This window comes from Engraulis encrasicolus, chromosome 5 (genome assembly GCF_034702125.1).
Source record: "Engraulis encrasicolus isolate BLACKSEA-1 chromosome 5, IST_EnEncr_1.0, whole genome shotgun sequence".
NCBI lineage: Eukaryota > Metazoa > Chordata > Actinopteri > Clupeiformes > Engraulidae > Engraulis > Engraulis encrasicolus.
The window spans coordinates 6,120,798-6,133,220 of NC_085861.1; the positions used below are offsets into that span (position 1 = coordinate 6,120,798).

Below are 12,423 nucleotides of genomic sequence, written 5' to 3' on the forward strand. Positions count from 1 at the left end.
TCGTTTAGGCCAGGGGTTCCCAATCTTTTACAACTAGGGGCCCACTTGAGCTGTTCACAAATGTTTGGGGCCCACATCTGAAGCAATTGAACAGTTAAAACTCAAATAAATAGTCTACAACAACACACAAATATTAGTCATAGATTTAGGAAATTATTTCAAGGGCCACTTGGAATACCTTCAGGCCCACAGTTTGAGAATCAAGCCACCAGACGAGTCTTTTAGGCCAACAGGCGAGTTGTTTAGGCCACATGGTGCAGTCGTTTAGACCAGCGTTTTATTATTATTGTACATTCGTTATCATAAGACAGACAGGCCTGCTGATGTGCCCAGGACCAGGACAGCTGCTGCAGGCCCCCTGTTACCCGATGAAAAACTGTACGTGTTCACCATAGAATTAACCTTTCAAAATTTCTTCAGCCTTTAACCCGTTAAAACACAGCATTATAAATTTGTTGTTACCAGAATGGCACTGACCATAGTGCATAACCAAAGGCCCTGTTTTGTCATAGTAGAGTAGTAATATGGTAATTAACCTTTCAATGACTATTACAGCGTGCCTCAGATGGTAGCCTACTGCGTGCATTATGAGGCTAAATGTGAGTGTGTTACTCTCATCTTATTATCATGCATATTTTTCTGTGTGTGTGTTGTGTGTTTCATGCTGCATTCTTTTCCCCACAGTGACGTCTCCAGTACCTGTGGAGTGCCCAGGATGGCTGCAGCCGGCCCCATGTTCCCCGATGAGAAGTACGTGTTCACCATAGTTGAGCGGTCTTTGAGGACATTTCTTCAGCAGCTTATGGCTGATGTCTTGTCACAGCTGACTGGAGACATGGAAGAGGGCTCTTCCGCTCCGCCAGTTTGCTCACCTCAGACTGTGGTCGAAGGGCTGAACTTCAGGCCTAAGACTATGGTCGAAGGGGTCGACTTGAGGCCTCAGACTGTGATGGAAGGGGTCGACTTGAGTCTTTTGATCACCATGATGTCGCAAGAGGTCGTGAACACGTTGTCTCGTAGGCCAAGGGACAGCTCTGCTTCACTCACAACGAGCCTAACTACCCATGATCAGGAAAATCTGACAAACTACAAGGCCAGGGCATCTAAAGAGAGAGCTAATATAACAAATGACATATCTGTGGGCAACGACTACTTTTCTTTGATTAGTGCAGTATTGATGCAGCTGCTGACAAAGATTGAACCCACAACGCCAGACATGGCAGATTTCCCAGAATTCCACAGTGGTCTGGTTGAACAGACCCTAACAGATTTCAGTTCTGCGTCAGGCCACTCGAGATACGAGGCTAGTCCAGGAGGAGTTAGCGTTCAGAGAATGTGCAACAACATCTACAGTGACCTTCTGGATGTCTTTCGTAACAAGTCCATGGTGCACGGGCTCCTGGTGTATCGACAGCCAGTGTTAAAGACAGTGCTGTCCCAGTTTTTGGTGAATGAACTTGTCAAAGTGTGCAGGAAGGGCGCAGGTGCAGGTCTCTTCCACAAACTCAAAGTCAACAGAAAACTTGCTGATGCCCTCAAGAGCCGTCTCGCCAAGGTAATCAAAGAATAATAAGTCATTACATTAACCAGTGTACGAATAATCCATACATTATATTACATTACATTACATTATATTACATTGCATGGTATACAAAGAATAATAAGAGCCATTACATTACACTTAGCTGACACTTTTATCCAAAGCGACTTACAGGTATTTAAGTACTGGGTATTGGTTACAGTCCCTAGAGCAGTGTGGGGTTAGGTGCCTTGCTCAAGGGCACTTCAACCACGGATGAAGGTTCTGGTAAGGGTGGGATTTGAACCTAACCCTCTGATCTGTAAAGGCCAGCGCTCTAACCACTGAGCTATGGCGGACCCAGAGCCTCATATTAGGGCACAAGAGTCACACAAGTCACACAAGAGCACATTAATAATAATCTTGTTGAATAAAAACATTTGTTAATGTTTTGTTCATCATTAGTTAATTGATTACTAAGTATTTATAAGCAGACATTAATATAAAGTGTTACCATAGCATTGGTTCCATAGTTAATGATGATCCCATTCTTCATGACCTCCAGGGTAACGCCAAAGTTCATCCCATCACCACTAAAGAACAGGCGTGCAATGAAGACGACGGTAAGTTATATTTAAGTTTTTATTTTAAAGTTAAAAAAACACTGCCCTAAAAAGTAAATTAATACATTTAGATGTGGACCTTCGACTGAGATTTAGCTAAATGTCCTGTCCTTCTTACTGTGTGCTACAGGAGAGTGGGTGAGTCTGGAGTCATCAGAGTGCAGCTCTCCTGGGTCGTTATCCTCCGCCATGCAGGACTCCACCAGTGACCTTCTCTCCAAGATGAAGAGGACTTTACACATAGCCCTGTCCAAGAGCCATGTAGCTCCAACATGAGCATTTAAACTGGGTACAGGCCATTATCCAAACTCCCGTCCTCCACCTGTGCATGTGGCCTCACACTTCATTGATACCCTCCTCCGTGGAGAGAACTATAAAGTTTCCCTGCTGTCAGTGTAGCCAAAACAACTTTTTTTTTTTCCGCTTCGACATCCTGATTGCAAATGAGAAAGCAACCTTTGGATTGCCCTTTTTGAGAGATATTGAATTAAACTTCTGTCGGCAATGACGTCTTGTGATGTCATCACAAGGCCACAAACACAAGGGAGGATGGAAGGAAGGGTAATGGAAATAACCCACAGTCTTTGGCCTGGCGGGATTGACACTGAACCTATGGTTTGGTTCAGCAATTGTTTATTCATTGTACCGTCAACCGGTGTAATGCTATTTTTGTGTAGGGTAATTGTTTTTTATTTATTAAAACTGTAGATATCTGGAATATCACATGTATGACTGTACCTGCCTGTGCACATGTTTTGTCTCTGAAAAATAAAAAAAAACTCAGGTACAAAAACATCTGCCCATTTTGTGAATATTTACAAAAAAATGCTTAAACTCATGTTACCCATACAGCTGGGATCAGTTAAACTGAGTGTGACACAACAGTGGCTCACATCTCTGCATTCAGTAGAAGTGTAACACAGGGGTGGAGGACAGGACAGGGGTGGAGGACTAATGGGTCCGCTGCTCCAGGCCCAGGGAGAGGTGGGGCCCAGAATTGGGTCCTCATTACCTTTCATATTCCTTGCACTGGATTTCTTGAAAAATCGGATGTACTATGAGTATGCTTTGGTGCATACTGCAAAGATTCAAAAGGAAATCTGTGTGAGTCTTAGTGCAAGAGGCCCCAGGGTTGTAGCCTCTTACTGCAGATGGGCCCATTGACAGGCCTATTCACTCACACACACATGCACGCACCAATTACACTCCCCCCCCCCAGAATCTGCAATCTCTATAAGCACACTCACACATGACTACATACCTGGTTGCTTTTTAGGAACTCCTTCAGCTGAGTTTTAAACTGCTCATGATTATGAATAGCCTTGATATCAGATGGCAAGCTATTCCATTGATTAGTTCCTTTGATCAGGAATGAAGACTGGCCAAAGACCGTTTTGCGGTGTGGTACCCTACAGTTGCCCAATACAGCGTTCCTGGTGGACCTCCCAGCAACCTGTATTGGTTGGATGTTATCACAAAGCAACTGAGGGGCTTTACCATGTAGACACTTATGAACTGACATTAGATAAGGCTATGGTATGAAAGCTTAGCATGTTCAGGTCCCGCTGGACGTTACAGTGATGTGTTCTTATGGACCGCTTACCTAGGATTTTTAATGCTCGATTGTAGAGTCTCTCCAGAGGTTTAACTGCTGAGAGACTTGCCTGTGACCATGCTGTAGTACAATATCCTATGTGGGAGAGTATCATCGAGTGGAGGTATATTTTAGCTGCGTCATATGACAAACAGTCTCTAATTAATCTGTAAGTGTATGAATTGAGTCTGACCGTTTTACATATTTTCTTTATATGTTTGTCAAATTTGAGGTGCTCATCCAGCACCAATCCTAAGTATTTTATTATAACAACATGGCTAAGACAAATGCAGAGCCTTAAGTAGCAGATTATAAGGCAGGAGTGGGGAACCTATGTCTTGAGGGCCGCAGGGGTGGGGAACCTATGTCTTGAGGGCCGCAGGGGTGGGGAACCTATGTCTTGAGGGCCGCAGGGGTGGGGAACCTATGTCTTGAGGGCCATTTATAGCCCTCGAGGCCGTTTTATCCGGCCCTCGATATGATTTTAATGTTATGCAGCTTCACATGCAATATGACATATTTTGTGTCATATTGGAGTTATATTCAGGGGACCTAGAGAAGGTGGGGTCTGTTTTAAAGGTGGCTGCCTTCAATATAGGCCTAAAGTGCAGGGAAATCCTGGTTTGTGTTCATAGTACGGCCCTTGAAGGACTTTGAATTGGCCCCTCAAATGAAAAAGGTTCCCCACCCCTGGATTAAGACATGGACATTACAATTTTGGTCAAAGTTAGTTTATAACATAAGCTCTGGACAAATGGGTTAAACTCCATTCTGAATTAAATAAAGAGCAGGACAGCACTCCAAGTTTTTGTGGTTTATTGCCCGTCAGACGTTAAACTCCATTCTGCCCATCAACACATTTCCTGCAGATTCAACCGAAGTAGCCACCAAGCTGCTGACAGTGAGGACTTTGCCAATTCTCTACAGCACACACACACACACACACACACACACACACACACACACACACACACACACACACACACACACACACACACACACACACACACACACACACACACTTTGTACTTTTGTTTAGTTGGCAGAAAAAAAACAAGAAAATAAGATCCTCACTCTGAATGACTGCACAGAAAATAACAGAATATGAAATGTAATATTGTGGACACCTGTGGGTGGCTTTGCTTCTCTGGACTGAAGGAGGCCGATAGCCCAGCTTTGCACTAGTTGTAGTGCAGGGGAGGTGTGTGTGTGTGTGTGTGTGTGTGTGTGTGTGTGTGTGTGTGTGTGTGTGTGTGTGTGTGTGTGTGTGTGTGTGTGTGTGTTTATCTATCTGTCTGTCTGTCTGTGAAAATGCAGACTGTAGGCCCAATTGTCTTCTTGTGGCCAGTAGGTTGACATGCTATATAACCCCGCATCCCATATACTTTACTTTGATGTATATGTTTTTTTCTGTATGTTCATACCACAAGAAAGTATTTTTTAAATATTTCAGCAGAACAACTATTAATACAATTAAAACATATTTAAGAATCAGAGGGTGGTCAGACATGAATGACACTGACAGTAAAGAAAAGACAAGTCTTCACCTCCAAATAGTCTAACGTCTTCTTATTATGCAAATAAGTAGGCATACACTTTGACTTTTGACTTTGACAATAACCTTTTGCTAAGAAACGTGCCACACAGGGTGAAAAACATGTGTATGTGATTAATCAGACAAAGAATGTATTTACTATGTCTGACACAATAAAGTATATATATATAAAAAGAAACGTGCCAAGAGTTTTATTTGTCAGCGGATGGTTGCTGTTTAAAAATGTATCCATTTCATTTCGGGCTCAAGTGATTCAGTTTAACCACCCTGACTCTTAAAGGCTATCTATGACAGTTGACATGCAGTACAGGTAGGCTAATCGAATAGGGGATCTAATATTGTGGACACCTGTGGGTGGGGCTTTGCTTCTCTGGACTGAAGGAGACTGATGGCTCTCAGCCTTGTCAAGTTGCAGTGCGGGGGATGGGTGAGAGTGTGTGTGTGTGTGTGTGTGTGTGTGTGTGTGTGTGTGTGTGTGTGTGTGTGTGTGTGTGTGTGTGTGTGTGTGTGTGTGTGTGTGTGTGTGTGTGTGTGTGGATCTGTCTGTGAAAATGCAGACTGTGGCTTCTTGCAGCCTGTAATGGTTACATGCCATTTAACCCCCCATCCCATTCAGTTTCATTTAGTGCTTACATGTTTTTTTCCCCACCCCTGTGCATATGCCTACAAGGTCTATAAAAAAAATCTTTTAGTAATAAATTACAAATAATTAAAATGAATAAAAAGAAAACTCGATGATTATGAGACTGAAATATAGAAAAGGCAACTCTTCCCCTCCAAACAGCCTAGGAAAAGTTATCCAGCGCTGCTGGACATATTAACTAGAGCCAGTATTTCATAGAGGAAGGTCAATCCACAGCAGCCCCAAACCCTGGGCTACCAGCCCCCTTTCGCACCTAGCCCTTGTAGGTGAGAAAGCCGTTAGCACCACGGGAGCGTGGCGCGGCATTGACCAGCGGTGACATTGGGGCTAGGAGCATTATGACACCCCCTTTAGGCAGACCGGAACCTGGTCATGTTAGGTGCCCATAGCAACCTATTACAATGGCATATCTCTGGAGACGCACGCCGGTGTTGGGTGTCCGTCCCACACCTGGACTGGTAATCTGACATAGAGGGCCATCTCCCTGAGGAGACTGAAAGTCTTCAGGGGCTTACGTACGCTGTTGTGTGTGTGTGTGTTTTTAATGACCGCCGGTTAACAATTTACATACATAAAAACATAAAATATATTTTGGTAACACTTTCTATGAAGCCCATATCTATAGGGATAATAATAATTGGGGACTGTCGTTATGGAGGACGCTTGCGACACTACACAACGCTTTTGTCTAGACTTAATGACTCCTGAATAGGCTCAAGTACTCACCATTGACTTGTAATGTGAAGTCTCACAACTTCACATGTGCTGCACAAACAACATGGATACACACACACACACACACACACACACACACACACACACACACACACACACACACACACACACACACACACACACACACACACACACACACACAAAGAGATTCCCCAGTAGCTGGCCCAGTTACTGGGGAACCTCTGTGTGTGTGTGTGTGTGTGTGTGTGTGTGTGTGTGTGTGTGTGTGTGTGTGTGTGTGTGTGTGTGTGTGTGTGTGTGTGTGTGTGTGTGTGTGTGTGTGTGTGTGTTTGCCTAATACACTTACCTGTACTTTACTGTGACATTGTGAGATTTTTTCAACCCCTATCATACTCTGTACACTGCCTACTTCTACATACTATACTATATCATAGATGTATCCATCAACACTTGTTCCAGGTCATGTTAAGATTGTCTACCTTAACTGACAGAGTATGTTTTTTCTGCATTGGTCTATCCCAACTCACAGAATGTCTTTTTGCACAATTACCTTTTCTACTTTTAGTATCTCTACTATTTTATTTTATTTTCCCAGCCCTGATGACTATTCCTGTGTTATTTGTGTCTTGAAATGTCCATGTGGGCTTTTGTGTATTTGTGTATTTATGTAAGCTACTGGATACCTGAATTTCCCCCTGGGGATCAATAAAGTTACTCTACTCTACTACTACTGGATGTCTCTACAGGTACTTGGTCTCATGTTTAGTGCATACAGATATGATTATGTGTTCAGATCTACGTTGGGAACATTACAAAATAAATCAATTCAGTAAACAGTATGTAGCCTACTTCTATACACACCCACCAACATACCACACAAATCCTGTTTTTCCTAAACCTAAACCGAGTGTGTCATTGTTACTAAAATGAGTTTCGCACATGTGTTTTGAAACACTTCTGTTGTTGTTATAGCTGTCTTTTATGTTCAACTATTTGGTATTCATACAGGCTAGATAATATTAGAATAAAATTAAACTAAGGCCTAATTAATTAAACTAAAGCCTGAAACCACAAATATTAGGCAAACAGATTATGACTTATGATTAGGCTATGACTATATTTAATGTGAGTGGGTCCAAGCTGAGATAGAAACGTAGGCCTACTTTATATATTGCATTATACACAGAAGTCTACTTTACAAAAGGCTTTCATCTATGTAGCTCAAGGGGCCTTGGAGACTTGATGGAGACTTGCCTCCCCTCGCGCACTGACATCTGATTGGCTTTTGGGTTCAAACATGTAATAGGCCACGAGCTTGGCACGCGTTCAGTAAACTGGACAGGAGCATTCTCACTGTATTTTCATCAGGGAGCATGGCAAGTTGTGTGCAGAGAAACAGTTACGATTCAGCTATTATTTGGCCACCTGCAGAGTGGCAACTGTAAGCCTCGTTGTTTTCATACTGGCCTAGCGTCATTTTATGTGCGAGTCTACCAATTGGATATGTAACTCTGGACACTTCGGCTGATTTCTTGGATTTCTGAGCAGGTAAGCCAGCGTATTAGTCAATTAGTTGGCGATGGGGGTCATACATGTGCAGAGAGGCTTGCCATGCAACGGTAGGCTACTAATCATTTGATTAAATTACAGTGTGAAGCAATTCATCGGTAAATGTTTTATTTAAATCAAAGACCGAGCTGCAGGACTAAATCTTAAGCAACATTCGAGAAGTATTGGAGGCGCGCGCAGTAGCCTAGGCCTAGACACAGGTTGGGGGCTCTGAGCAAAACTTTAATGAATAACTTGGCCTACCGTTGCAATTCGGGTAAATATTTTTTTCTGAAATTGTTTTCTAACCACTTAGTATTTCGATGTGTATGTTTTTTTGTGCAAATCCGAGTTTTGGTTTTAATAGTTTTCCAGGTGGCTTGTCAGTCTTGGTTAGGCCGTGCTCTGCTATTTGTGGTGCACTACTGTCCCTAGCGAAGATGGTATGCCAGTGCAAGTAAGCGAAATCGTGTTTTCCCCCCCTTCTTTACACCGTTTTCAAATGAAACAATATCTTCAATCAGTATGACTTGACATTCAAGTCCTTTATTTATGTTTGCTAGTATATACAATGATATTACATAGGTTTTACAACTAGGCCTAAGCAGTAGCGTGGCGTGCGTTATTTTTCCGAGGAAGCCAGGGAGAACAAAAAAAATATATATAATATAATAATATAATATAATATAATATAATATAATATAATATAATATAATATAATATAATTATTATTAATCAGTAGCGGCGGCTGGCTGGGACAACAAGCAAGGCAGAAAGTTTGGCCATGAGAATAAAATCAATAAGGTGTAATTTATGAGATTTGCATGTTTGCGAACCAGGAAGGCATTTGCCAGAACTGCTGCGAAGCACAGGAAGGAGAGGTCTGTTTTGGACAGCACACCACGAGCGCAGCTACAGCTCTTGATCATGCGTGTGACTACTTTTGTTAAGAAATAAATAACAAGAAAAATACTATGTCTGTTCAGAGTTGGAGTAGTGACAAGCAACACCGCAAGAATTTGCACTTTACGCACGACATCAGATGCTCCAGAAGCCCCCTAAACACAATTCAGTGTCATCCTTAAGTGCCAGTTCAAATGCCCCACAGAACAGAATGCAATAACACAGACAGACAACGGACATGCACTGACTGACCACTAGTTATTCTACTGATGACTAGGTTCAACCGGCTGCTCTGAGTCGTGCACGTCTTGTATCGAATGTCAAATGTTGTGTCCTTTCTATGGTTCCCAGATGTATGGCGATTTCCAGCGCAAACATGCTAAAACAAAACCCATTGAAAAATAACCCTGATGCACGCGGTTGAAACGGAGCACAACAGAGCACAGAGAAGTGGCATGATGCGTATATTTAGGACCCGGTGGCACATTATGCCATCTAATAATCACCATAGCTTATTTGCCATAATAGCAAGAGCTAACAAGCAGCGAGCAACAAAGCTAAAAACAAAGCTAGCTTCACAAAACGTTAGGTGGCCTGCTTATAATCTACCTTTCTGAAACAATAAAGCAAGTTTGCCTACCGTTGTAGAAGTTATCCTGAACGTATATGTGTCCATGTGAAGATCCTGTCGTTATATTAAATCCATTTTATGCATTGCCTGCCTTGACAACATTGGGAGCCATCGGCTGTGTATGCGCGCTTAAACTGTCACTTTTGCCCGTAGTCTGTTCAATGTAGTTTCTAGTTCTACTGGCAGCCAGGTAAAGTGGCTGCCGATCCTGAAGTATCATCCGTTTCCCTCTTTGGCAAATCATAGACGGCAATATGATTTATCTCGTGACCAATTTTGAGCGATATGATTGGTCAAGCATTCGTTTTTTTCAAAACTCCAGAAATTTATGGCTGCCAACTCCACTTGGCACCAGTTTTTTTTAGCATCGAGAGACGTGTAGTACTTTGTTTCACCAGATGGTTATCCAATGGGAGGGGGTGGGGCGCTATTTCCCCAGCTGGAAAATACTCACAGAGAGTGACGAGAGTGGATGGAATATTAGGAGACTCGTCGATAGACAGAATGTTTTAATGATTAACGGATATTAAAGCTGTTGTTGGGAAAATTAGGGGATGCTTGGCATCCCTTGGCATCTGCGACGACACGCCACTGGGCCTAAGTGAAATTCCCCCGTAAGAGAGATCAAGTTCTGACTGATTCATCACATTGCGAAACAGCTTCTCTCCGCAAGGTGGCGAGAGCACACCACTCATAACAGAGACGTAGATAATACGTAAAGTGTACATTTGCAACCGTATACTAGTTTCAACCACCCCAAAGCAGTTGTTTTCATTGGTTTCAATTAGCATATGTAAAACCACACTGCCTGTTAACTTGAAATGTGTCAAATGAGCAGTTTAGTTTTCATTTTCAGATACTCGTATGTGATTGGTCCAGACGTTGTTGCAATGGCGTCTTGTTGTGATATTTTTTACCTTACAATATGATTATCCAACAATCAAAACAATCAAACCGTGGCATAAGTTAGTTACGACGATTAGCACGTCATTGAGAGTTTATGTGGTTATTTATTTTGTGAAGAATTATGTAGAAATGGGGGCTGGTTACCGTCACCTTGAAGATTACCTCGAAGGGTCCATTCCCTCCTGCAAACCATTCTTCAGTATCGCTTCTCGGCCTTTTGGCTAAGATCAAGTGTAGTATCTGTTCTTATCAGTTTAATATCTGATACGTCCCCTACCCGGGGACCATATATTAAATTGATTTTTGGAACAGGGAGATGGAATAGGGGCTTGCTCCGTCCACTCCACGCATCGACCTGGTATTGCAGTACTTCCAGGAACGGTGCACCCCCCTCTTATTGTCAATGAAAATTTTAGAGAAGTAATTGTTGTGTAAGCTTTGCAATCGTGTCATTTTCTTTACACATATGTTTATGTAGGGTTAGATTATTTATTGGAAGTTTGCTCATCATCGGTGTGAGGCACTGTCGGTAATAGTTGGCAGTGCTAAAGCAATTATTTTCGCTCCATGACAATTTAGTTCCATATTACTGTGCCATGGAAACCAGAAGGCATCGACATGATGGATGTGAATATCTAAATTAGGCTTACTGTTAAAAACACTTGACAAGAGAGTAGCCTCAACAGATAGACAGTAGATAGATTTAGGGAAATTGACTTAGGTCGAGATCCGCGAGAATGTATAGTATGTATGTATGTATGTATGTATGTATGTATGTATGTATGTGTATGTATGTATGTATGTATGTATGTATGTATGTATAGTATGTATGTATGTCGATCCGCGAGAAAGTCAAACTCGAACGTCGTGGGACCAAAGATTCTCTATTCTACATTGAAACCGTCTCTGGTGGGACTTGGTGTCATACTTTGCATTTTGTCTAGTAGTCTAAATCACAAAATCAGTCTGCCCACAACCCGCTCTTCTTCGCCAGTTGTGTTCAGGTCAGCAGCTTGAATACCGCGGGAATTCAAACACTGTGACGCCATGTGTTGTCCTTCCGGCCCGCAATGGTGCAAATCGTAGAGTTTCCGGCCCATAGAACACTTGCCGTAGGTTGCCTGGAGAAGTTATGTGAAAATATCCTCTAGTTATTCATCAGTTAGTCGGATCAATCCGTTTTCGAACAGCATGTTTTCTGCGAGACATGATCAGTATTTTTTATGTTGTAACGGGCTGTTGGACGTTTGTTTTGGAATTCCCTCGGCGTCACCACCAACGTGAAATGTGTGACCCTCATTCTAGTCTGTTCAGCTCCCACTAGAAATCATACTTACCTGGCAGGGGAGACACCTTGATCAAGAAGGAGGTTCACCTTCGGCGAGGCTTGGCCATTGCACTTCGGCTTTGCTGACCCGAATGAATTCCACAAATGTTGGAATCTCAACTGCATAATTTGTGGTAGTGGGGGACTGCGTCCGCGCTCTCCCCTGATATGATGTGAATGAAATATTGTAGACCTATATTATGTGTCCATCATTATCCTACAGGGTGGTGTAATTGACCATTAGCAGTGTAGTCGTTGATCGTTTGTTTGGAGTTTATTTAATCTCGAATCTCGATTAGTACGCTACGTGTTAACACCAGATAACAGCAGCGTTTAAAAAAAGTGTAGGTGGTGGGGAAGGTACACAGAAGTTTCCATGAAAGCAGATGTGCATATTTCAGTTTTATTGTTTAATGTGACCAACTGTAGACTAGTTGGGTAGTTGCTGCTGCTTTTTCGAGTCCTCTGCAAAGAAATA

General features: G+C 42.5%; 1 protein-coding gene, 1 long non-coding RNA gene and 2 other non-coding genes across 4 annotated transcripts in view; all 4 read left to right on the top strand.

Moving 5' to 3' along the window:
* The window catches only part of LOC134448888 (uncharacterized), a 405,753-nt gene that overhangs the window by 293,613 nt on the left and 99,717 nt on the right, over window positions 1-12,423 (top strand). The window lies entirely within an intron of this gene.
* On the top strand, window positions 686-2,831 carry LOC134448882 (uncharacterized). Its single transcript, XM_063198559.1, has 3 exons — window positions 686-1,555; window positions 2,085-2,142; window positions 2,273-2,831. Exons 1-3 carry the CDS (start codon window positions 716-718, stop codon window positions 2,416-2,418), a joined length of 1,044 nt encoding a protein of 347 aa, XP_063054629.1. The 5' UTR covers window positions 686-715; the 3' UTR covers window positions 2,419-2,831.
* Window positions 10,820-11,010, top strand: LOC134449872 (U2 spliceosomal RNA). Its single transcript, XR_010034996.1, has one exon. It is a non-coding gene; the product is annotated as a U2 spliceosomal RNA (small nuclear RNA).
* LOC134449862 (U1 spliceosomal RNA) lies at window positions 11,948-12,111 on the top strand. Its single transcript, XR_010034987.1, has one exon. It is a non-coding gene; the product is annotated as a U1 spliceosomal RNA (small nuclear RNA).